This window comes from Heteronotia binoei, chromosome 17 (genome assembly GCF_032191835.1).
Source record: "Heteronotia binoei isolate CCM8104 ecotype False Entrance Well chromosome 17, APGP_CSIRO_Hbin_v1, whole genome shotgun sequence".
NCBI classification, from domain to species: domain Eukaryota; kingdom Metazoa; phylum Chordata; class Lepidosauria; order Squamata; family Gekkonidae; genus Heteronotia; species Heteronotia binoei.
Genome location: NC_083239.1, coordinates 13,497,266 through 13,523,791, shown reverse-complemented (window position 1 = coordinate 13,523,791; position 26,526 = coordinate 13,497,266). Strand labels below are relative to the sequence as shown.

At 43.3% G+C, this 26,526-nt stretch overlaps 1 protein-coding gene across 1 annotated transcript in view; it reads left to right on the top strand.

The window, feature by feature from the left end:
• CLSPN (claspin) overlaps positions 1-26,526 on the top strand; it is a 45,481-nt gene that overhangs the window by 5,144 nt on the left and 13,811 nt on the right. The window contains exons 3-17 of the mRNA XM_060257577.1: positions 459-904; positions 1,880-2,044; positions 5,184-5,258; positions 5,461-5,533; positions 7,664-7,772; positions 9,144-9,694; positions 10,737-10,928; positions 13,556-13,740; positions 15,004-15,206; positions 15,725-15,789; positions 17,890-18,095; positions 18,217-18,377; positions 23,747-23,973; positions 25,362-25,470; positions 26,023-26,101. Coding sequence (XP_060113560.1) covers positions 459-904; positions 1,880-2,044; positions 5,184-5,258; positions 5,461-5,533; positions 7,664-7,772; positions 9,144-9,694; positions 10,737-10,928; positions 13,556-13,740; positions 15,004-15,206; positions 15,725-15,789; positions 17,890-18,095; positions 18,217-18,377; positions 23,747-23,973; positions 25,362-25,470; positions 26,023-26,101 — 2,846 coding nt within the window. The remainder of the gene's footprint in view (positions 1-458; positions 905-1,879; positions 2,045-5,183; positions 5,259-5,460; positions 5,534-7,663; positions 7,773-9,143; positions 9,695-10,736; positions 10,929-13,555; positions 13,741-15,003; positions 15,207-15,724; positions 15,790-17,889; positions 18,096-18,216; positions 18,378-23,746; positions 23,974-25,361; positions 25,471-26,022; positions 26,102-26,526) is intronic.

Genomic DNA, 26,526 nt, shown 5'->3' with positions numbered 1-26,526 from the left:
GTCTTTTCCCTATTTTTGGAAGTTTTGTTTTATGGATTAGCATTCAAGAGTGGTGTGTCCCATTCTACCACCGTATTAAGCTGCTCATGTGATCCAGTCTCAAACACAAAATGCCTAGATCTGTACAGCCTTGATATAAGCCTTGTTGTGTTTCAGCTTAAGAATACAATAATTTTATCTTGAGCTCATGATAATGATGAAATTATTCTAGTTTCTTAAGAAATTGCCCACTTTCCTGCAATGTGAGGCAGGAATCACAATGAACAGTGCCCAGAAGAACTCCAGGTGATAAGTTTTTTAAAAAAGAAAAATCACCTGTGACTTTCAAGCTGCTGAGTATCACAGCAATAAATGGTTGTACCTGAATTTGCAATATTTCAGATAAACAGACAAAATTAGTTTATTAATCACTTTTAAAAATTGATGCATATCACAAATGTGTGCATTGTTCTTGGCAGAGTCAGATGAAGAAATCTGTGTGAGTAGGAGAATCCGAGGTAAGAAGGTGCTTCCAGACAGTGAGAGTGAAGGGGAAGATATTTTGCACCCAGCATTGGAGGCTGCAGCTGGGGATGCGAACAGTGCAGAGGAAAACAATAAATTTGCTTCCAAGGAGAAGAAATTGCATGGCACCTACAAGGCTATACTAGACAGTGATGAAAGTGACACTGATGACCTGTTGCACAATGAGGACCCTGCAACAAATCCACAGCCTTGTTCACCTGCGCTTGCATTAACAAAATCAGCAATGCCTGGGGGAAAGCATAAGAACTACAAAGCTGGCTGTGCAGAGCAAATGGATGGAGAAGAAAGGGGCAGTCGAAGGAGGAGGAGAACGGAGAAAGAGAAGAAAATGAAGGCCATTAGGCAGATGAAGAAGAAGGAAAAGAAAAGGGAACAAAAGGTATGAAGAGGAGAAAAGAATCCTTATCAGGGTATACGGGCATATAAGCACAGTGTAAAGCCTGACTGAATATCAGGCTGTGTTTGATTCATTCATAATATAATATAAGACATGACGCATACATACTTGTACACACATACATGAAGCTGCTACTCAGGCAGGGGTGGCCAACGGTAGCTCTCCAGATGTTTTTTGCCTACAACTCCCATCAGCCACAGCCATTGGCCATGCTGACTGGGGCTCATGAGAGTTGTAGGCAAAAAACATCTGGAGAGCTACTGGCCACCCCTGTCTACTGCATGATCCTTTTAATTGGAGATGCTGGACATTGACCCTGGGATCTTCTATATGCAAAGTAGATCCTCTTCTACTGAACCACAGCTCCTCTCCTGTGACCTGTAGATATTCCACTAACCCTACCATTGAAATGTCATCTGTAGCCCTGTGGCAGCCCAGTCAGTTACCATAGCGGGAGACAGAAAAGCTTAGTGTAGAGAAACAGCTCACTGTTTTAGCAAACATAGAGAAAGAATGGTTCCTGAACTATGTTGCTGCAAAGTAAAGATTGGGATTGTATGATTGAAAGCTCCCTCATATTTAACGAAAATAATCTGTACCGAGAGGGAAACTGTAGCAGTTTATATAAAATGTGCTGTTTTCTGACCTGCTAGTTTTATGTTTGTTTTCTTGGTTAGGAAATGTTTAAATGTAGAATCTCCCATTTGTAGTCTAAAACATAAAGTAAGCAAAGCTAAGTTTGGGTGCTATAGCACCTGTTTCAACATGGGGCATAAGGGTTATTGCTTGGCCTGTTGATGAGGAATGTAAAATTTATTGCCTATGTTTGAACAAGCAATTTAGTCTGTCAGCACCATAACCTTCCTTTCAGACATAAGTGGTCTTTCTGTTACATCAGTGGGAAGAGAGAGAACATGTCTCATCACAGACTATCATATACTATGTCTCTTGGTCCAGGAGGAGGATGAGAAGGAACCCCTTGAAGACAGTGGGTGTCTCCTTGCTGATAGAGACCTCTTTGAGAATGGCTTGGAGGAGAATGAGGAAGATTCCTTCCAAGAAGACCAAGAGTCACTAGAGTCAATAAAAGCAGCAGCAAAAGAGAAAATGAAAAAACAGAAAGTAAGTTACTCTACACCTTCCAAGGAGTCAGAATTCAAATGTGAGGGAACAGCCAAGAGTCTTGTGGCACACTGAAGCCTGTCTCATAAGCTGGGAGAAACCTTTAAATAGCATAATGTTGTTTTAGTTGTTTTTTGCAGCTGTCTAGCACAGCTACCGCTCTGGAGTAATGCTTGCAAGTTTATAGCATAATAGCTTGTGTTGTTTCGTTTCTAGAGGCAGCAGACATAGAGAATAGCATAGGTTTTCTTTTAATAGGATTGGTTTAGTATAAGTTCTGTTCTTTCCAAAGTTTTGGGACAATTTAAAGGAGGGTGTTAAGCACTGTTGAATTGTTTCTGACTTATGGTGACCCTATGAATGAATGTCCTCCAAAACATCCTATCATTAACAGGCGCTCTCAGGTCTTGCAAACTGAGGCCCATGGCTTCCTTTATTGAGTCAGTACATCTCATCAATTCAAGGGGGTGGGGGACAAATATGGACAAAGTATCCACTGAATCTTGTTACATTATATACTGCCATTTTTATATAGTAAAGTTTCTGTTTCTGTTTGGATCATCACAACAGAAGAAATCCATACACTAAAGTAGAATATAGTTCCAAGAAATAAATTTAAGATATGCCTCCAGTATTGAAGAAACATAACACTTCTGAGAAAATACAGATACTAGCTGAAATTAAAACAAAAGTCAGAACAAATTCAGACTCACCCAGGGGCAGAGAGCCCCCGAAACATTGTTTTGCTGCACAAATTTGTATTGGATTTTGTATATGTTGTATGCTTTGCATTGTCTCATATCAGGAAATTTTTCCAAATCATATGTAGTTGTAATACAAGCGAAGATATTGGAAAGAAATATTTTTGAAGGGAATATGAACAAATAGTAAAGCACCTCCATGACTATATATCTGTTTTCACATGCTTTTAGTTGCTAATTAGAGTTTTGACACATCTTTCTGACCGTCAGATAGGTCTGAAAATGGGAGCAGTAAAATTTTTTCTCAGAACACAATTCAGAGCATTTATATGGTTTTGAAATATAATTAATTTTAAAGAAACAATACCACTGAGAAGACTGCATCTTATTACAATATTGCATATCTTTAGGAGATTTTTATGTTGCATCTCATGAGGCAGCTTACTTAGGGTTCACACGTCTCGCTGTAGAGCCCTGCCACCTTCCATGAAATCCCTCAGCAAAATTGGGTGTGTGTGTGTGTGTGGATTGGTGTGTGGATCCTAGTGTGATGGCATGGCTTCTGACACAAGCTAGAAGTTTATGTTATCATGCTGGATAAAACTCTAGCATTCAGTCAAAACTCTGTGGTTATAACCTTAAAGCTTTGGGTGACTGCTGGAGCTTCAGTCTCTCCCCCATCTTGGTGACACAGGGTGCCAATCCCCCCCAGCTGTAATTCCTTGCCTCCTCCATCTCCTGCTGGTTGCCAGGCCATGTCTGGCAACCGTATTTACAAGTAAAAACAGTACCATATGATAACAATAAATTGTCAGTATAAAAACAAGGCAGGGGCACAAATACAGCACAAAATGTCTATAAAACTGAACTAAGACCAGAGGCAAATAATAAAATAGCTAAGAAGAGGAAAGCCCTGAGTTTAAAGCCTGGGTCAAAAGAAACATTTTGGTGTCTAAAAAGCAACATGTATGGTTAAGGGGGCATTCAAAAGGCAAGATGCCATCACTGAAGAAAACTCTTAAATCTTGCTACACTTTGGAGTCAGATCCCAGTATGTCTAAAATTAAACCATAATTTAGCTTTAACATTTCTTAGCTGAAGTGTATTCAATTTTTAACATTTGCTTTAAATAACATTCCTTAAGCAGTCTTGCTTTTTCAGCTAGTGGAACAGCAGTTTATTATGTGGTTAGGTTTCTGTTCCAGCTTGTAACATTGCTGTAGGTAGACAGTGAGGCACTTGCAATAGAAAATAAATCTGTTCAACTTTCAATTTGTTCAGCTGTATCATACCCTGGGCTTCAGTTCTATTAATTATTTCATGGACAACTTTCCTGTCTAAGTATCACTAACATTGGAGAAACTAAAGCTCCATGTGCCTGTTTTTGCCTATCAAGAGTTGACAGCCATATGGCTTATTGTAAATGCTCAGAGCCTGGACATTTCCTCACTAGGATGCTTTTGAAAAAATTACTATTCATGAAAGCTCATGCCCTACCACAAATTTTGTTGGTCTGTAAGGTACAACTGGACTCTTAGTCTTTTCTATTGCTTACAGACAAACAGCTACTCATCTTGATGCTTTCATAGGTATTTAAACTTCTTTAATGGGTTGTTAGGATCAGTTTTCCTTTTAGGAGTCTTAGGTGTCTTGACAAATGCTAGACTTTTAGTCTAGTGTGAATCAGAACAAGGTATTGTTTTCAACAGAGATTACTCAAAAGGCATTTCATTCCTATTTGAGTAATACAGATAATCCGCATATTGGTACTGGGTACTGGGAAGTGCAGATGGCCCTAGAACTCCTCCTTAATACAGCTCCCTTGGACATCCTGCAGAACAGAGATAATATTCAATAACTGTATGTTTATGCTTAACTCTAGCTGTTCAGGCCTGTGTCTATCTAAAGGGTTTTAATTAGTGCTGTTGTTCCATAGCGACCTACCAGGTTTGCTACTTCATATTTAATCTGCTGCAGACTTACTAAACGAACTTGGGCAAGCTACTTTCTCTAAGGTCTCCCCCATCTTCAGTAGGGGAAGATAATAAATTTGGTCCAGTTTGCAAGACTTTTATAATAACTACGGTACTTGAAAATATATTACTTTTGAGTGTGAACAGTTCAGCCCTATGCAGAAGTTCGCCCTTCTATGTCCATTGGCTTCAGTTGACTTAGGAGGGTGCAGCTCTGCTTAGGGTTGTGCTGAAGCCTATTTGGGAGTAAGGTATGTTGTACTCAGTGAAATGCACTTTAGGGTCAATATACATAGCACAGCAATTGAAGGTACTGGACTATGCTTCGCAACAGGTGCCACAGCAGTCTGAGAAATTAATCTTATAAATAAAGGTCTCTAATGTTTCCTGTGGCTATTTAATTAGAGGTGTTTTGGAAGATGGAAATAACAAATCCTCCCTCCACTTCCTTTTTGGTCTAAACAGCTGTTTTCAGGGAGTAAAGATTACAAGCACACACTAGATGAATATGAAGGACCATTGTTTAAGGAGCCTAAGAAGGTGAGTGTCTTTTAATACTTTTTTTTTCTTATTGGCTTTAATTCTGTGTGTTTGATTTTAACATAGGCACTTGTATGGTGTTTAGAAGAATTTCATATTATCTCTTTGTCCATCCTCCCATTACAGCAAATGGTACTTTTTAAAAATTTTGAAAACTGGCGTACAATTCTTAAGTGTTTATTTCCCTTTTTTTTTTTTGAAGGAGAGGAAGGCAGCCAAATTAAGTAAAGAAGCAATCAAACAACTACATAGTGAGACTCAGCGTCTTATTAGAGGTATGACCGCTCTTGGCAATGAGCTGCAGTACATACTTAGCTCCAAAAAGTCAAGGACATTCAGAGGAGAGGGCTGTGGGGCCAAGCAAGAGTCTGCTGGGGGTTCTGTGCAGGTGAATCCAGCAAGTGTTGACTATAGCTGCAACAATCACTGAGAGCCTTGTTAATTGACTTCTGTGTGAACTGAGGTATGTTCTCTTTATAACAGTTAACTTCAGACATTTTTCTTTGCTGGAGCTTAAAACTGCAACCCTCCTGGCATGAACGTGCTTCAAAAAAACTTCTGCTCCTGCATCACTGGGTTTGTAAGATATTCTGTGAACGCTGCAAATGCAATTACACTGCCGCTTGGCCTCCCTGCGTTCACTGCACTCACTGCATGCATCCAGTGTCTCAGTCTGTGAATGTTTGTATCACTGATGCTACCTTTTCTCGTTTTTATTGAATGGTTTTAACTGTTTAATTCTTAACTGTTTTATTGTGTTGTAATCCGCCCTGAGCCCATCTTGGGAAAGGGCAGACTATAAATTCACATAAATAAATAAATTAGTTGCAACTTTTGCAAAAGGATGTTTTATTAACAGAATTCTTAAATGAAGAATTCTGGGCTGTTATGGTTGTACTTTGTCCAGGCATTATTTTCATGTCATGTTTCTGCTAAGACAAAGCCCGATAAATCCCAGAAGCCAGGTAACCATGGCACCTTCATTGCAATGCCTAGTACTTTCAGCGGTTAATTTATGACGACAGCCAGGTTTATCCCCACTTATGCCTCAACACTTTTGTTGTATAGCTTGTATTAAATTATGAGAAATTTTGACGAGTTTAGTAGAAAGTTTTGTGGTAGCAATTAAAAGAAAATATGGCTATTAAAATACAAAACAGTGGTGGCTGAAAAACGAGTCTGGCACCTAACTTTTTGGGCTGACTCCTAGAGCAAAAGAGCTCTATTGAGGCCTGTGCTAATGTGATCATTGCTGCAAATAAATTTCATGGATTTATTTGCCATTGCATCCTATTATTCCCAATTTGTGCCATTGTAGCCTAATATTCCCAATTTCGGCCTAATTTCTTAACGGCCACTGAATCCCTAAAAAGGCAGATATTATTTTCCCAGTTTGTTCTTGTTAAGATGCTCTTTTATGGGCAGAAAGATCACAGAAACAAGGAGTTAACTGCCATCAGTAGCTGGATGGTAGGGTGCTGTAATGTCAAAGATTCTCACAGCCGCTTGGCAGAACTAACTGCTGAATGTTGTGCCAAACCCCAACTGGCACCTCAGTATTTGGTGAAATTTCTGTTGGTGTACCTCTCTCTGCAGTCTTTAGGTTACTGATTGTGTAACTTAAATCTCAGTTCCAAACTTTAAAAAAATGCACACAAAAGAGTAAAGTGAACTATGCAGAAGAACACAAAATGCAAGAAACAAAACCTGAGGCCCGAGCTTTGGGAAATCCTCCCCCTTCTTACCCTGCCAAGTCCCCCATCCGCCGATGTATCCCTAATATTGTACATGTTTGTAACAGATTTTGTACATGTTTAATAAATTTTAATCTTAAAATCTGTTCTGAAAGCTAATTTTGGCATTACATTGGGGCATAAATAAATAATGGGTTGTATCCAGAGTAAATTTTTTGTCAAAGGAATGGAGCTTTTCTGCCTCCCCCTCTCATACTACAGCCCACTGATCTCTGCAAAAAGCTGCTGACAGGGAACTCTGAGGAATGACATGAGGGGGGGCTTGCAGTGAGATAGAGAATTGGTAGAAATCACCAGTTTTGTTTGGATCTGACCCATTGACTTGTACATACTTTCTCAGTTTTAGAGGGCTGCCCATTTTTTCTAATTGTGCAATAGAGACAGATTTCTAACATCTATATAAAATGAGTTTTGTTTGCAACTGGAATATTGTGCAGTTCTTAGAGCCTCCATCTTAAGAGAAAGAAAAATGCTTATGTAGATTGCAGGCAAAATGTGTAAGTAATATTGGGGAGATAGCATCATAATTCTTAACTGTTCTACGGTGTCTTGCGATTTTATGATTCTTCCAGTTTGCTGATGTTAACTCTAGGCTGTCATAGTAAAACTGTTCCTGCATTACACATGAATTCCTTGTTTCTCCTCCTGCAGAAGCCAGCTTATCACTCCCATATCACCTACCAGAAGCCAAAAGCGTCCATGATTTCTTTAAGTGCAAACCTCGGCCTGCCTTCCAAGGAAGTGCTATGGCTTTGATCAAGTAAGTCAAGCTTGCTTTAACTTAGATCCTTCTGAAGTATTGCTCCTTTTCACAGTATAAACAATGGACTGGATTCTAGACAATTTGCCAGTCTCTAACACTTCCCCTTCTCTCTGCAGCACCTGCTCATGTTGTTTCTCAGAGTTCCCTATCCTGCAGGAGCAGCATTTCAGAGATCAGAAGGGTGTGGTGGGGAGAGTTTCATTGAACTGGTAGATAATTTTGTCTGGATTCAACCCATTGTTATGGACACCACAGTTTTGCAGGAGTGTTGAAAAAGTAATACAATATACTGTTAACAGGATTCCGCTCCTGAGAAACTCAGCTTTTATTGGACACATCACCCCCAGCAAGTCTATATCATTCCCTAACTTACGTTATGAAAAATGTTAATCATTCCAAGTTTGTTGATACACTGTTATTTTTTTCCATGTACGTAATGTGCCATATTTTTTTAAGCCACTCCTCCATAGTTGGTGTTTTCTCCGGCTTCCAGTATTGTACATCTAAATTTTTGCTGCTGATTAGCAGGTTTCTTTAAAAGTTCCTTCCCTTTTATAATATTACTAATATAATATAATAATAATAATAATAAATTTTATTTATATCCCGCCCTCCCCGCCTAGGCAGGCTCAGGGCGGCTAACAACATTTCAATAAGTTATACAATATAGGGTTTAAAACAATTAGGTTATACAGTAATATAAAATAACAATCTAAAACAATATAAGATTATACAATAATTTAAAACAGCGATCTAAAACCAGTTCCAGTTGCCTGGATCATTCCATGAATTGGACGGCAGTGATCTTCCTGATGTTGTTCTGTTCACTTATGTTATGGCAGGGGTCACTAGATAAATCGTTGATGGATTAAACAGCCATCCTATCAACGGTCTACAAAAGCCTGCTTAAAAAGAATGGTCTTACAGGCCCTGCGGAATTGATCCAAATTCCGCAGGGCCCGTACCTCCTCCGGGAGTTGATTCCAAAGGCATGGGGCTGTAACAGAGAAGGCCCGTGCCCGGGTACTCTGTAATTTTGCTTCCTTTGGCCCAGGGATAGTCAGCATGTTCTTCCCTGCTGACCTCAGTGCTCTTTGGGGCACTCTCTGTTTTCTTTCGGTTGATCAGGAGTTCCTTACATTTTTCAGTGATTGTGTGTTTCTAATACATTGACTTTTGTATGTATATTGTGCTCTTACATGGACTTTTCAAGGATCTGTCATTAAGATTTGCTGTTCATATCCTTACCTCCTCTAGTTTTATTAATGCTATAGCATCTGATGGTTTCAAACTATTTACTGGGCACCTATAGTGATCATGTTCAGAGAGGAGAAGGATGATATGACGGTCTGACTCTCTTCTTGATAGATCAGCAAAATACCAGCCCAGACTAGATGAAGAAAGGGCCGTTCCCAAGATTCCAGGTGCCACCTGCAGCAACAGTGGAGGAGAAGAAACTGAGTGTCCAATAACACGGGAGCTAGAAGCAGGACTTGCTCCAGCCATCACAAATTCAAGTGTTGCCAGATCTGTTGTTGGAGAAAAGGAGAGTTTGACAGCAAGTTATCCTGAGCAACACAGACAAGATTGTACTTCCAAAGCTGAAAGACTTACAAAGGAAACCAGTTTTGAGAAGCAAGGAGAATCCAACCTAATCAGTTCTGAATGCACTGAATTGGTGACAAATAAAGTGGAAGAAAAAATATGTGAACCAGGAGCAGAGCAGTCATCTGAATTGTATGCAGGGCCCAAAGAACCTGTACAGCCCCCAGCATTAGACTTGGCAGCTCCAGGTGAAAAATCAAAGAAGTCCAAGCTGGATCGCCTTCGAGAGATGGGGGTGGATCTGACAATCAAGCCTCGAATCTCTTCTGGGGATGATTCATTTATTAATCTTGATGAACCTGAATCAAACAGAGGTATGATGCTGACTGCTAGGATCCTGCCAAGTCTAGCCCAGACTTTATTAGCTTGTGGCTACTTATAGGTTTTAAGAGGAACAGCAAAGTGTGCTTCCTGGTGTATGACATTAACTTGCCAATGGACTTTCAAATGTTAAAGAGTTATAAGTACATTGCATTCTCTCTTGGTAGAAAGAGATGGGTCTCAGTGGTAGGACATCTGATTTGCATGCAAGAGGTTCAGTCCCCAGCATCTCTGGTCAAAAACATCAGGCCATAGGTGCTGTGAAATACCTTGAACTGAAACTCTACAGAGTTGGTGTAGATAGTGTTGTTCTTGATAGGCCAATGATCTCAGCATAAAGCAGCTTCACCCTATCAGTGCATTGTCTCTTAAAATGCTTTGGTTTGTTGGACATCTGTCTTCTGTTCCGTGGGATGAAATTGGTGGCATTGTTTCCATGGAAGTTCATGGTTACTTAACACCCGACTGGTAGAACCATGTAGCACAGGAGCAGCCAAACTTGCTTAATGTAAGAGCCACGTAGAATAAATGTCAGATGTTTGAGAGCTGCAAGACAGGGAGGGAGGAAAATAGATGGTGAGGGAGAGGTGGAAAGAAAGCAGCTTTAACTTTAAATGCATTCTTCAAGCTGCTGACTGGCTTGGCAAAGCAATTTAAAGAGAGAAATGCCTTCTCCAAGCCGGCTGACAGGGTGGTGGGGGCTTTGAGAACCACACAATATGTGTGAAAGAGTCACATGTAGCTCCCGAGCTGCAGTTTGGCCACGCCTGGTGTGACATATTAATTTTAGCTGTGTAAATCTGAGTCACTATAGTTCTTTCAGTAAAATACGAGCAAGGAAGTTTTGTTTAATAATTAGTGACAGCTGGGAATCATGAAGTGTTTCTCTTCATTGACAATATCTAAGTAAATATATGTTTTGGATTTTGAACAATGTCGTTTATCAGTTAAGAAAACGTTTTGGAGGGCAATTGCCAATACCTGCTGTGAATGAGGGAGAGTAATTTTGTTTTCTTTTTTAAAATATATAAACAGAATTGGAAGCTTTGAAGGAACGTTTTGTGAAGCATGCACTTCACACAGCCAAACCAAAAAAGGAACGAGTGGTGAACTTGAATGTAATTCGCAAAGAAACGTCAAATGAGGGCAAAGAGGAGCTGAAAGCAGGGGTGGTACCTGTGACTCTCGTTGCAGAGAGTGTAGAAGAGACAATCCATGCAAAGCCAGGTATGCCTGTGGGGCAGCATCGAGGCGGGGGGGACAGCTACCGAATCTGGAGGATGGGATCAGTTTCCCCCATCACTTGGATGTTCGACTCAAAGGATGAGCAACTCTTTGCTCTGTCAGGCTGTCACACTCAGTGGCAAAAGTAAAGGATTATGAAGGGGTGGGGGTTATATGGGGTGAAATTATATTTTGCTACCGCCTATATTTTTGGTTCCTAGCCAGTTATATCCCAGCTGTGCAGGTTGGTTATTAAGGTGAGTAATTCAAAGAGTCATCATGGTGTACAGGTTAGAGCAGAGGTGTCAAACTCATTCGTTACAAGGGCCAGATCTGACATAAATGTCATTTTGTTGGGCTGGACGATGCATGTCATAAAATGTAACAAGAAGTACTGAAGATATACACTTTATAAAGGTGATAAATAGCAATAGCAGGTTAATGACAATATCAGGCTTGATTGGATTAGGTGTGATATGCAGAGAGGAAGTAGGTGTGGAGACTGGTGTTGGGAATTAGTCAGGAAACCTAGGTCTCAGTTCCATCTGGGAAGGTCCAGGAGGATGCAAAGAATAAATGGACATGTCTGGCATTAGAAACTACAACATTCAGTTGCTGACCTAAGAGTGGCAGTGCTCTTGCAAAGGAATTTCAAAGGGAGATTAGAAAGAGAGACTGCTGAATTGCAATTGATAATGAAACTCAAGACAATGCATCCTCCTGGACTGAACTGAGACCTATTTTTCCTATGTAATTACTGATGTGTGTTATTATCATTTTGCATCTGAAATAATTCCATTGTCCAAGATATAAGGACCAATCCAAGTGTTCCAATTCCTAATTCTTTTTGAAAGAAAATAAATCCAGATAGGGACAGAGAAATCCAATCTCTTTTTTAAAACAACTTTTCAGAATAAGCCAAAATAATTTCCTTAATGTACGTTGTGCTTGTCAGAAGAATCCACCCACCTACCACCTCCCTCCCTCTGAAGAAGTGTGCTTGCACACATGGAATAAAATGTTGTTGGTCTTAAAGCTGCCATGGGACTCCAACTTTGTTTTCTTTCTGTCTCTCTTTCCTCCCCCTCCCTTCCTCCCCAAAAGAGGAGGAGCAGCCCTGGAGAAGGAAGCTCTATGTGTGTGTGTGTGTGTGTACGCACACATGCACATGAAAGACAGACAGGGGTCCTGAAAGTTAGATTACTATTTATATACAAAGGGGGGAAATGGCCATTGAAAAATATAACATCTTACAATTTGAATATATTCCTATCCTTGTGAATGAAACTGGGAGCAATTAAAAGAAAATCTTATTTTAATTAAAATTTGTTAGGGCTATCGGGGCCAGGTAAAGTTTCTTGAGGTTGTGAAGGAATGCAACATTTTGGCTGGAGGTGCCACTTGATCTTTCTTATCCTTAAGTGACCATTGTATATATGGAATAAAACCTAGATGTTGTTCTTCATGTGGGGAACAGAGCTGCTAGCTCAAATTCTGTGTGTTTGTGGCTACCTGTCAGTTCTGTTTTTATCTTACCTTTTCCCCAAGGAGCTCAGGGTGGCATCCATGGTTCTCTTCTCCACTGTGTCATCCTTGCATTCCTGTGAGGTTGGTCAGGCTGAGTGATTGTGACTGGCCCAAGATTGCTATAGCTGAGAAGGGAAACTCAGGCTCGAATCCCATTTCCTGTGCCAACATTCTTAACCACTCTGCCATACTACCTCTTGACATCCCCATGTTAGGTCAGTCATTGACTAATCAGTATCATTCCTGGTGGGTAGCTGTGTTGGTCTGAAGCAATAGAACAAAGTTAGAGTCCAGTAGCACCATTTATCTGAGGAAGTGTGCATGCATACAAAAACTCACACCTTGTTGGTCTTAAAGGTGGCATTGGACTCTAACTTTGTTCCTCAAAGCAATCTACATCATTGCAAAGAACCAGCAGCCTCTGTCTCTACAAGGCATAATAAGAAGAAAGGCTCTCCACTTTCCTGATGTTCGCTGTCATACAATGGACATAGCCAACTAATGTGCATCACGAGAGTAGATTCTGGCTTAAGCGGTTTTATCTGGTCTCTAGAAACAACTTGATGGAAATGTTCCATTGATGGAAATGTGGTAGGTAACATGTTTGTCCTTAGTTTCCTCTGTAAGTAAAGGCTTTCAGCTTCTAGAAGAGAGGGAGTTCACATGTTAATGCTGCACCTCTTTTGGCTTTACAGCTGCTAGTGTGTAATGCTCTAGCCATGCCCTGAGGGCATGCTGTTCTTAACTACGAAGTCCTTAATTGCCACGTGGCCTGACCTCTGTCCCACACATAGAGGCCCTAAAGAACAGAAAACAGCTATTCCTGGCATGAAATAATAAGTATGGAGTCCTTTTGATGACACTTTCTCTGCAAGCTCTTATTTCTGCATTCAGAGCATTTTTAGGCTGCCTCTCCAAGGAACTTGCCTGATAGCCCTTCTTAATCCCTCCTGTCCCCACCAGCAAATACATTTTGATCTTAAAATTTAAATATTCCCGCTTTGTGTATAGCTTCATTAATCTGTTTTGCTTGAAGCAATCAAACTTACTATTAAAAATGGCTGAAGTGCGTCTAAAGTATTCATGCCTCCACAACTGCCCAGGTGAAAAGTTGCAAGTGCTGAAGGCCAAACTCCAGGCAGCCATGAAGCTCCGTAGGACAGAGGAACGCCTCAAGCGACAAGCATTGTTTAAACTGGATAATGAGGACATGATGGAGGAAGAAGAGGAGGAGGAGGAAGAAATGACAGATGAATCAGAGGAAGAAGAGGAAGAAGGCAATCAGGAGGTTCGTCCCCTCCCTCTGCCTATTTCAGCAAATTTTAGTGTTTTGCTGATTCTTCATATCAGCCAGGAACTAAGAGAATTGGAGATTTGTGTCAGATTTAACATTGGCCTCTTGCCTAACTGTTTTTTAAAAAGAAGTTTTAATTATGACAGTTAATTACTGAAAAGTGCCAGTTGCTCAGGGCTAGTTGTTGAAGCATAGTCTTTGTTTTCTATACCCAAGTTTTGCCTAGGAGGGCTGCAGAACTGCTGAATCGCCCAGTGCCTCTCCTGTTTTGCCTTGTTCCATACCATGCAGAGAGGTGCAGAAAAAAAGGGAAAGCCCTGCTCATGAGACAGTAGGAAACAAAACTTGGGCCCGTGTGGCTGTGCCTTGGCCAAACCAAGCAGCTGCATCCTCTAATGAGCTTGAGCTCCAGAACAGTTTAGTTGTACACTGCTGTATGCTGTTTCATCCCAGCCTAACTTCTTGTGGCATCTTGTGCATCATGCACCACATTGTGTGGCTCTTAAATGCTGCTGAGGAGGCACTTGCAGATTCTATGGCTCAGCTACCCACATCTGCCTAGTTGCTTACTGAGTAACTGTTGAGAGTCTCCACATGTTAAAGGGAAGGGCTTTCAGATTAGAGAATAATATTCACAGATGTTAGCCCTGATATTTTCCTATAACAATTAAATGCTGCATCTGTTATCTGGGTAAGAGGAAGGGACTTTTGGGATAGTGGCAGGTAGCAGATAAAAGGGAACATAAAGAGTTGAAACATCCCTCTGTAGCCATTGGCATGCACGCACACACACACCTGTAACGCCTCCTGTCTGAGCCTTTGGCAGGTAAAGCATATAAGAAGGCAAAGTAGACTCAGTCATAAGGACTAGAAACTTGTAACTGGCAAACCCAGAGGGAAGTCTAAATAATGTTAGAGAAGCCAGATTGTGACCAAAGGTCTACTTAGTCTACTAAACTTGTTTCCAGTTGTGCCCAATTTTGAAGAGACCCACAAGGAGGACATTTCAGGCATTCCCCTCCCCTACACCCCTGGCACTAAGAGGCATCTGGTATCCTCTTTTGATTAGACATATGCACTGTCATGGTGTCGTCTGTTTAAAAGCCACGGTAGGACCATGACCATTGCTATGTCTTGGGGCAGCAAAGTTTCTCTTGGTTTATAATACATGGACTTTAAACAAGTGAACATCTGTATTTAAAAGTGTTAATTCCTTTCGCTCAGTCTGTGGAATTTGGTGGTTATGTGTTCTTTTAGACTGCAGAGTATCTTCGTGAAGAGGCAGAAGAGGACAATGAGGAGCTTAAAGTACAGGGTCTTGATGATGGTGACAAGGAGGCAGATAAAGAATTGGTGGATGAAGAGCAAGTGGCCAAGCCGGGACTCTGCAGTACTGTTCCTAAACCTTCCTCCACTGAATCAACACTGCTGCTTTTCAAGGATAACTCTTCAAAATTAGGGTGATGTTCTTAGTTGTTTCGTTTTCCTTTCACAGACAAAAATGAAATTTTGTACCTTGCATTAAAAGTACTGCACTTATTGCAAACCTTTTAAAGACTTGTTTGTTTTTGATGCTGTTTTGATTTGAGATTTTGATGGTTTGTTCATTTTTAACCATTTTTATGTAGTGTTGCATTTTTAATCACAGGCTAATTGGAGTGCTGGTGAGGAAATTATCCAAACTAATAAGTACAAAGTGACTTAGATTCCTGCAGTTCTGTTTTGCTAGCAGAGGTTTGTCCTTCTGGCAGAAGGAGCCTTCCCTTCATGCAGGACACTCAGTAGTGAAACTAATCTGTGGGATTTGCCCCACAACATGTTGTGAGTTGTTACAAAGCAGATAATGGCAACTGCGCTTTGAAAAACAGTAGTTTACAATGGTATCTTTACATTGTTCTGTATGCTGTCATTATTGAATTTTTCTTGTTAACCGATTCAAACTGTCTTCTTACATTTGGGCTGATTTTGTGTCTTGCAGGTATTCTTTTCCATCTGAGAAAGCCGAGGTGGATGATGTCATGAGTAAAAGGCCTGACAAGCCAGGTAAACAGTTGCCTGTCTATAGCAGACGTTTTCTATAGCAAAAGGGTATATTTGCTAGGGAAGTCCAATTTCTGTGTTCTCAAAGGTGACTATGTGTCCATCTTGGGGCCAGAAGTATATCTCTCCCCCCCACCTTAATATTGGTTTAAATTTCATAATACAGTTTGTATAATCTTGCAGTGAAGGCTTCTAAGCCCAGAGTTACCCTGTTCTAAGGGTGTAATTCTCCTCAGGATGGCTCCAATGATCTGTGTTTTACAACTGGAGCACATGTTTCCTTTCCTTATGCATGAAACTGTGGGCATGTCTGGGAAAGGCCTGTTGGGGCCACTGCGTATACCTCTGGGCCAAAAGTGACACATGGGCCAGGAATGTTCTTTTGGGAGGTCCTGTAAATACCTCTTTTGTTTTCCATATGAAACTGATTTCCATAGTTAAGGTATAGGAACCAACGAACTCATTCCCCTCTGCCCCCCTGTTAAAATAATTTTTATTTTGGTTTTGACTTCCCCGGTGGGGTTAGTCAGTGCAGGTTATTTACTAAAATAGGCTTTTAATTTGGAAGGTGCCTCGTGGTAGATAACTCTCTGAAAATGTTGAGACATTGTGTGACTGCAATAAAAAAGGCCAGCACTATGCTGGGGATTATTAGGAAGGAAACTGAAAACAAATCAGCCAGTATCATAACACACTTGTATAAATTGATGGTGTGGCCTCACTTGGAATACTGTGTACAATTCTGGTCACCAACACCTTTAAAAAGATATCATAGCATTGGGAAAAGTGCAGAAAAGGGCAACTAGAATTATTAAAGAGTTGGAACAATTTCCATAGGAGGAAAGGTTAAAACGCTTGGGGCTCTTTAGCTTGGAGAAACGTCAACTGAGAGGTGACATGATAGAGTTTACAAGATTATGCATGGGACAGAGAAGGTAGAGAAAGAAGTACTTTTCGTCCTTTCTCACAATATGGGAACTTGTGGGTACTCAATGAAATTGCTGAGCAGTCAGGTTAGAATGGATAAAAAGAAGTATTTCTTCACCCAAAGAGTGAGTAACACATAGAATTTACTGCCACAAGAAGTGGTGGCAGCTACATGCATAGACTGCTTCAAGAGGGATTGGGTAAACATATGGTGTAGAGGTCCATCAGTGGATATTAGCCACAAGGTATAGGCAGAACTCTGTTTGGGGCAAGTGATGCTCTGTATTCTTGGTGCTGAGGGGCCACAGTGGGAGGACTTCTAGTATCTTGGCCCCACTGGTGGACCTCCTGATGGCACATGGGGTTGGGGGGGGGGTTTTGGCCACCGTGTGACAGTGTTGGACTGGATGAGCCATTGGCCTGATCCAACATGGCTTCTCTAATGTTCTTGTTTGGTGGTTTTAGTGGGAATATTGCACTGGGTTTGGGTGTGTATGTGAGAGAATGTAATATGCCACCGGATAGCACTGTGCTGGTCTGTATAGCTTCCTTGCAGTCATGGTCTAAATTCATTTGGGCTGACTCTTGACTCACAAGGCTTTGAACTGCTGATGAATGAGAAGGTTTTTTAAAACCTTTTTTAGAACATCAGTATCCTATTTTAAAGGGCTGAAGCTGTTGGGAAACTTTAATTCAACCCCTGCTATGCTACATAGCTTGCTGGGTAGACCTCACTGGGTAGCTCTTGGCCTAGCCTGCTTTATAGGAACTTGTGAGGCCCATGTATGGCTCTGAATTTCTTGGGATACAACTTAGTTTAACAGACCCCTCTCCCCAGCAGCATAGCAGAATATTCTGTCCCAGAAGTTCACTTTTCCCACCACCTTTGCATTCCTTTGGATGCATGACAGCTCCAGAAACCTGCAGCTGTAGTTGAAATCTGTTGTTCTGGTGCTAGAAATTGTCTTATAAAATTGTATGAAAAGAAAGAAAATCATGGTATGCTAATGGGTGATTTCACTGGTCTGAAATGTTACATAGCTTAGCTCCAGCTGGGCATGTTTCTAGCATCTAGACTTTTAGCACACTGTTTGTGTAGCAGTTGCGAGACTGGCACTTGTTTATTCTCTTAGTTTGTTTTGATCAGCTCTCTTTGCCTTATCCACCTTCTTTCAGAAGATGAAGATTCATTTTTACTGCCAACCTTGGCAAAGGAAAACAGTCATAACAGTAGCTTTGAGCTAATCAGCTCCATGATCCCCTCCTACCAGCCCTGTAACAAGCAGACAGCTCGCGGAGGCAGTTTCCTTTCTGCTCTTGGTGGTGTCCGTTCTCCTTCTCCTGGTTTTTTCAGAACGGGCTTTATTAGTTCTGCATCGAAGGTAAGTGTCTTTTCCTCCCCCAATTACCCCCATTATTGGTTCTGATTTGCACTGGGGTAATGTATGTCTTTCAAGTCAACAATCTGTTTATCTAAATGTGTTCTGTTTTAAATTTGCTTAGAGTTCGGGGAAGGCATCTGAACCTTCTCTTCCCATAGAGGATTCCCAAGACCTCTACAATGTGACTCCTGAAGAGAAGAGCCCCAATCCAGCTGCTGCCAGGTTTCAGTTCCAATTCTCTCTGGAAGATGACACTCAGAGTCAACTGCTTGATGCTGATGGGTAAGTGGTGGATAATGGTAGCACTTTTGTGTAGGCAGCACTTTAGAAAATACTTGTTAAGGCTTTTAGAGCCTACAGTAGGGATGTGCAAAAAAAAACTTCGGTAGTACACAGATTTGGAAATATATGGGGGGGAAAAATACGGAATCCCGTATATTTCTGAATTCCGTAGTCGGAATAGCCGCATATAAGGTAAAGGTAAGGTAAGATGCGCAGCTATTTCTGAATATATGGCCCCATTATACCCTATGGGCCATTGAAATCAATGGCAAATAGGGTATATTTGAAGCCGCCTGGAGGGGAGGGGGTTTGAGGGAGAGCCCCCAAATTTGCAGGGGACCTGCAGGGGACTCTCCCCTACAAACCCCCCAAGTCCCAAAAAGATTGGGCCAGGGGGTCCAATTCCTGCGGCACCCAAAGCCAAACCTAACTTCACACCAGAGAATCTCTATAGGACCCAAATGCACTATATACATCTATCTCCTCTATGAACCCTGCCACACAAAACACAATCTGCTCAAGGTCTGCTCTGCAGACCTGCCTGCAGCAAACCCAGATGCCAGCTCTCCAGCCCTGCCCCAAAGAACGCAGGGAGAGCTGGCCAAGCACAACAAGCATGCTGGCTCTGGGTCTCTCACCTAGGTGCCAGCTTCCCTGCCACAGAACACACAATCTACAGATGCCAGCTCTCCAGCCCTGCCCCAAACAAAACAAGAGAAGCGGTGGACCACACCTAGCTCCACATCATTCTGTATCTGACACAAAGCAAGAAGCATTTAGACTTACCTTGAGTGATGGATGGTTGGCTGGTCTAGATTCTTTTGCGTTACCCAGGGTGCCCCACGAGGAGGCGAGCCAGAGTTGCACCCCAAATGAAGAAGATCACTGGGAGGGCCTCAGATTGTGTGAGAGGAAGGCAACCATTCCTTCTCTCTCAGCTCAGCAGCAGCACACCAGCTATCACTGTACCATTAGAGGGACCTCAGCATTGGTATGGCTGCTGGCTGCCTGTCATCATCACTGGCACCCTCTTTCCTCCTCCTGCCCCTGAAAAAAAAACTGGGTTATCCTGGCTGGGCCTGTGGGTGCTGTCGGTTACAGTTGGGGGCTGCAAAGGCCCTTTCAGTATTATTAGGCCTGTGTGAATGGGGGACTGGGGAAATTTGGATTGCTTTGCAGATTTTAAACCAGCATTCACTTTTGGTTTGGGGAGGGATGGGGGGGGGGGATGCACCGCCAATCAATTTGTGAGTGAGTTTTTGGGCTGTCTTTGGACTCTAGTCTATTTTTAGTGGAGGAGCATTTTACAACCACCTTCCAAGAGAGGATGCAGGCACAAGTAGGTGCTCACTTCATTCACTCTCAAAGTCTACGTTCGGGGAGCCAAACAGAGGCAAGTTGACCTTCAGGAAGACCAACTGCTCAACTGTCCAGGGTTGCAGGCGATTGCGATGTGGGCAGACAATGTCCCCATATGCGAAAAGACGCGCTCGCTCTGCACGCTCGTCGGTGGGCATGAGAGGAACACCTTGGCCACGGAGGAGAGGGCCGGCCAGACCTCCTCCTTTGTGACCCAGTAGTCCAAAGGAGACATTTCCTGTGGCTTGAGGGGCTCCAAAAGATAGTCCCTCACCATCACAGCACCCGTCTTTGCTCTCGGTGCCCTACCACTCCTAGAGGGGCCAACGACCTGCCCGATGAGTGTCATCTCAGGACTCTTCGTGGCATGAGTCTGGTGGGAAACACTGCCTAGCTGGGGACGTTGGGGTTGAACAACAGCAGTGGAAGTGGCAGATGAGCTCCTTCCACCCCTCTCCTCCTCAACTACCGGCACTGGGCCTGACCTGACTCTGGAACGCTCAACCTTCTGGGAGAGCTCGTCTCACCAGCGATCGAGCTCGTTGGCCCGCTTGGTGACTGTGCCCTTAAGGTGCGGGTCTAACATGGTTGCCATCATGTAGACCTTATCCTGGGTGAAAGTTTGAAAGCGGGCCTCAAGCCCTTCCTGCAGCCTAACAACCAGGGCGCGCACCACTGGAAGAACGTCTGCACGGCCTTGAGCTGGCACTAGAAACGAGGCCAGGTCCTCGCGAGCCATCTGGACCATGGGGATGACCAGTGCGATGCTCGCCGTGTGAGACGAGAGCATTTCTGTGTGGGTCTTGAAGGGCCCAAGAACCTCCACAGTCTGAGAAACGACCACCCAATCCTCTTGGGTGAGACGGTTCTCATCCCGAAAGACCCTCATCTCAGAGACAAAGGCATCCAGGGCTGCTCTCTGCTCCACCATGCGCTCCAGCATGGCACAGGTGGAGTTCCAGCGTGTGTCGACGTCACCGATCAGGCGGTGCCCTGGCATGCCTGTCAGTGTCTGTTTCTCACGCAGCCGATATGAGTCCGTATTGCTACGTGAGAAGTGACCCGTGATGTGCCGACACTTCTGGAGCAGAAGTCGGTACTCATGGGTCGCGGCTAGATACCGACGATCCTAGCTTTTAGTCTGGCTCAATGCGTCCTTAACCACGAGGTGGAGAAGGTGGGCCACTCAAGGAAGGCGTTTTAGGCCCTGACGCTGGACAGCCGCCTTGATGTTGGAGCCACCATCAGTCACCACGAAGCCCATGGTGACGTCTCCACTGCCTATCCAGCCCTCTAACTGCCATGAGAGGATGGCTCTGAGAGTGTCCGCCGTGTGCGGCGCGTCGACCGCTTCGGCGTGCAGCAAGGCCCAGCGATAGCCGGCCTGGCGGCCCTGACCCTACCTGCCGCTACTGCTGCCACCCCCACACTGCACTGCCCCCAGCTCTCTGAGTTGCCACCAATGCGCAGTCAGGGAGAGATACCCGTCGAACGCATGTTGGGAGCTCAAGATATCTGAGGTGAAATGAACTGTCCCCCCGGCAGCACGGCACAAATGCTCCTTCACAGATCTGGTCGCCCTGAAAACAGCTGGCACAATGGTCCTGCTAATGGTGGTTCTCGCAGGAACTTTGTACCAGGGCGCCAGGTACTTGAGCAACCCTAGCACCCCAGCCCATGGGCGATCGAACTGGCAAGGGTCCAGGCGATCACCCTCCTGCCATACCTGATTCCCCCTCTTGGCACACAGGTGCGTCCCCCACCAAACATCTCAGGCAGAGATGCCTGGCATCCCTGTACTCCCACGGAACACTCCTGGAGAGCAGAGGTAGTCGCGATGGGATGGACCTCCTGGCTGGGTGGTGTTGGCTGCTTGGGCACCACAGCACCAGCCTGCTTCTCCCCCTTAAGAAGCACCCCCAGGTGGTGCTTCCGCATGTGATTCCGCATCCCCCCCAGAGTCAGGTGGGCAGGGTCCCGCCCACGACTGATCCGGGCCCTGCACAGCTGGCACTGCGCATAGCGTGGATCCTCCATAAGTTGGAAATGCTTCCAGACTTCGAAGGTGAACGGATGCCCAAACTGACTGGCAGCTTGAGTGTCCGTAGCCACCTCCAGGCAAGTCTGGTAAGGCTGAGAGAGAGCAGCAGCAGCTGAGGCCAAGGGTCAGCACAGCACAATCTCTCTCTCACACCAACATACACCAACACAACAGCAATGGAGGAGTCCAACCAGGCAGACTCCTTAAAAAGGTTCTCTGGCCCTACAGAGAGCAGTTTCAAAAAATAGCACTGCTCTGTGATTGGCCAGACAACAGTGCTTACTTGGATACCCAAGTAAGCAAAAGATCAAAAGAACATCAATGTTGCTGATGGCTGGGGGATCAGCTACACAACAGCCCTGCAAAGCATGTATTTGCAATGCATTTTGCAAATGCATGCTTTGGATTGGCTGCTGGGGCTCCTCTTCCCTCTCCCCCCCTCCCTGATCCCAGGGAGGCTATGGGAGAGGCGGGAAAAGGCTACCAAAGGCGGGCTGCAGAAGCCCCTTTCCCGCCTTTTCCATGGATTTCCGTATACTTCCGAATATACGGAAGTATACGGGGAGCCATACTCGGCTCCCTCATAATGGGCCCCCATTGGATTCGGCTGTATGCGATTCCGTATAGAGCCAAATCAGGGGTGATTCGGCGGTTGATTCGGTTCGGCTGAGCCGAATGTACACCCCTAGCCTACAGTACCCATAAACAGCTTTTTCTGTAGCAGGAACATATTAGGCCACACACCCCTGATGTAGCCAGTCCTCCTGGAGTTTACAGTAGGCCCTGTACTAAGAGCCTTGAAAGCTCTTGGAGGATTGACTACATCAGGGGTGTGGCCTAATATGCAAAGGAGTTCCTGCTACAAAAAAGCCCTGCCCATAAATAACTCTAAAATACACTCAGTCACTTCTTCCATGTCTTGATTTCTTCTTTAATATCACAACTGGAACTTGCTAGTTTATTCAGAGCAACTGAGTGCCTAGACCTGGTGCTGTTAGCTTTCTGGATCAGCTTTGCTGGGCTGCAGAAACATTCATGTTCAGATTTCCACTGATGAGCTCTTCCTGATGACCATGCAAGGTCAATTAATGATGCCAATATTTTCTGACAGCTTTTTGTAGAATAGATGTTTAGCTCGGTTTTTTTTTTAATAGTTTTCTGGGGGTCGTTTTAAAATGTGATTTTATTGTGTATATTTTAATTTGCTAGCTGACTTGGTGGCCCTTGTGAGAGTAAAAAGGCAGGATATAAGTTCTGTCAAATAAATAGTACCCAAAACATTTAGCAGTTTTCAAGAGTCCATGCCATTGCCTCTATGGTAGAACTTTGTAAGCCAGATTTGAAGTCTATTGGTCCTTCAAACTAGAGGGCTGCCAACTGCTTTGACACCAGATGTGGCTCCTAATGTAGAAAAAAGTCAACAGCCACGTTGGCCCTTACAAAATCCAGAAAAAGAAACAAATCATTTGTCTTTAATGAAAAGTATTACATGATCTTGTTTTCTTATTGTGGCCCCTGAGCCATCTGTTTTAATCTGGCTCCAGTTTTAACCAAGATGCAGTTTTTAAATATCAAGACTGACAGTTTTGGATGTCAAGAAATAAAAAGTTTTCAGATTGCTCTGTATTATATTTCATGCTTTAATATATTGCATGTGTATTTGGGTCTGTATATATAATTCCTTAGCTTTACCTGAGACATGTTCCATAAACCCTTGTTTCTGGATGATGTTGACTTCATCATGGGCCTTAATCTTCCATGTGTTGGTAAATTTCTTTGTGGAAAAATGTATTCATCTCTTGGACCACTTTTTATAGAATAGAATGGCCTTTGAGAACATCAAAGCTGACACAAGAGCATTCATATGTATCCTTGCTTTAGACAAAAGGATATCTGAGTCTCCTGTGAGGCACCAAGACTTTTAAAAAATAAATGGTAGTCATGATTTCCTCCCCCCTTCCCCTTTCAGTTTCTTGAACGTTGGTCATCACCGGAATAAATACCAGTCTTCCAAGAGCCACCTTCCTTTGGCTAGCATGGATGAGAATGCAATGGATGCTAATATGGATGAACTCTTAAATCTCTGTTCTGGCCAGTTTGCCTCCCAGAACAAACCCTCTGCCAGTGGTGATAGCGGCAACAAACAGAACATGGAGGAACTGCTCAATCTTTGCTCTGGGAAGTTTGCATCTCAGGGTGAGTGATGAGGATTAATGCTGAGACCAAATAGAACCTGGTCTTTTGTTGAAGTTGGACTCCTACACTGCGATTCTAACAGCTTGGCGCAGAATCTTTGCACCCAGAATACGTTGCACAGCGCTTGCATGAAGACTAAAGGAAGGAGAGTAGTGGGCATGTATTTGCACTGAATACATTTAGATCTGTTGTCTGAAAATTGTTCATTTTTGCTATACCTGGGTGGCAAGAACCAGGGCTAGACTAAGGTTATTTGGTGCCTTAGGTGGCAAATTAATTTGCTGCCACTGCTTGCTGTCCCCATTTGACCACCATACGCTATGGCAAGGTGGGAAGCTGCTGCCCACCTTGTCTCCCACACCACAGATGAGGAAAGATGGAAGAGAACAGCCACCCCCTCCCCCAAACAGAGGGAGGAAAGAAAGGAGCAGGCTCCCTGGAGGCTTCCTCATAGGGCCAGGGACACTTTGTAAGGTGGAACTTGATGCTGTGGGCAGGCAAGGCAGTGACAGGGACCAATTGGCACCCTCCACCTCTGGCACTGTAAGCAATCACCTAGTTGCACCTAGTGGACGAGATGACCTTGGCTATAACATGGAGCTTTTGGAAGGGCCCTGCACATCAGTTGCCCACTCATAGCATTTTGAGATACAAGGAGGAGGAAATGCGGCTGCTTCAGCAGCAGCATTAAAGACTAAGGATATGTGATTGGGTAATGCTGGCTTGATTTAAAAAACAAACAAACATGTTTCGAAAGTTGAGCCACAGCCTTGCCATTATTATTGTGACTGTGGCTTTTGCTGACTTATACCTGATGTAGTGAGTAGCTGCAAATGGCTGCCTCATGTTTGTAACAATGCAAATTCTCTCCCTCTATTATTGGTGTAATTGTGCATGCACAGAACATTTGAATATTTGCCTTTGAATAATTGCCGCAGTGACCTAGGGTCTCTGAATAAGCAGGTGAGACATTTCAAACAACTTGGGATTTTCCTGGAGAAGATCTGCTTCAAAATGGATTTCAGTTAGCTATCTGTCATGACTGTGTTATTTGCTGAATGTTATATTCTGTGTGTTCTGCCATTTGGGTGAGCATTTCTGTCTTTGTATAATTGGCTATACCTTGTATTTTGTCCTTATTTATTTCTGCAGTATGTAAATCATTGCTATTTATAAACTCAGGTGTTTAATCCTTTTAACACTTTCTTTATTGTTGTTTTTGTATTACACCTCTAGTATGTGAGTACTTCTGTTTACTGCTCTCATTATCATGGCTGCATAAACTGCCAGAGGAGAGGAAAAGCTACCTATTTGTGGCCTTCAGGGTGATCTTTTCCAAGCCCCAAACTCATCTATGTTCTGATGACTTCTCAACTCTGTTTTCTTAGATTCTCCCACTCAGACCTCATCGGCATCTTCTCAGCTGAAAAAAGAGAGCAGCTCAGATCCCATGGCTGAAGTGCTAGCTCTTTGTTCTGGCTCCTTCCCGACAGACAGGTGAAGTGTGGAAGTCTGAGATGTGCAAATGTTTCAGTTCTACAGAGATTTCCCTGCTTGCTTCAGTAGAATGGGGTCAGATGTGTCTGCCCAAAACGCTGTGTGTGCAGAGTTGTACCTTTCACTGAGATGTGGGGTGTTTGTGTTTAAGAGAGAGTGAGAGACCATCCAGTTACACAGGCTGGATTATACATTACAGTGAAGATTTTTTAAAAATTCAGCTAGGCTATTGTCTCAACACATGAAAGCTATTCAGTTATTCTCTATCTGCCTAATTCCTGGCAGGTGCTGGTACTTTTCCTGTTAGGCATCTTGTGGCTTCCAGAGGTTTTTCAATTACTAATCCATAGCAGGAAGAAGACATTGAGTGCTGTGGCACACGAGATTGTCATGATAAACCAAGTGGCTCTTTAAGGTGCTGTAACGCTTTTTGTCCTGCAGGCAGGAAATTGTTGCAGTTTGAATAGCAATTCAGCTACATACCAAACTTATTACATTCCAGCTGCTAATGGAGGTATGCTTTTTTAAAAAACCTATTTCTGTTTCTTATAGGGAAGGGGAAGATGAAGAGGAGGAAGAGTTTGGAGACTTCCAGCTTTTAACAGATGACCATGCCTCTGATAGTGAAGATGTGAGTATTGTACACTACAGCAATTTATGGTAGAGCTATCATACACACCTGTGGCTATCTCAGAAATTGCTTCTGTTCCAAAGCACACAGCCATCTTCTAGTTTGTTTTCCACTGGCCAGATCGTCCTCTTGATAGTTGGTTTCTAGGGAAACCAGAAGTTCATGGACAAGGCTGTGGGTATCTTGCGTTTTGAACCCCCCCCCCCCCCCCCCGAAATTCTGCATTCAGAGAAGTGTGGTTCTTCAATCAATATAAATTATGCAGGTTTTCTGAGCATGCATATCTTTCTCTTCCTTTGCATACTTTATTCTGCCATTACCTGTAACAGGGAAGAGCTTGGCAGGGCATTGAAATTCTATGCCAGGGGTAGAAGGGGCAGCTCCAAATGCTAGAAGAACAAAATATATGCTCAGAAACAATACAA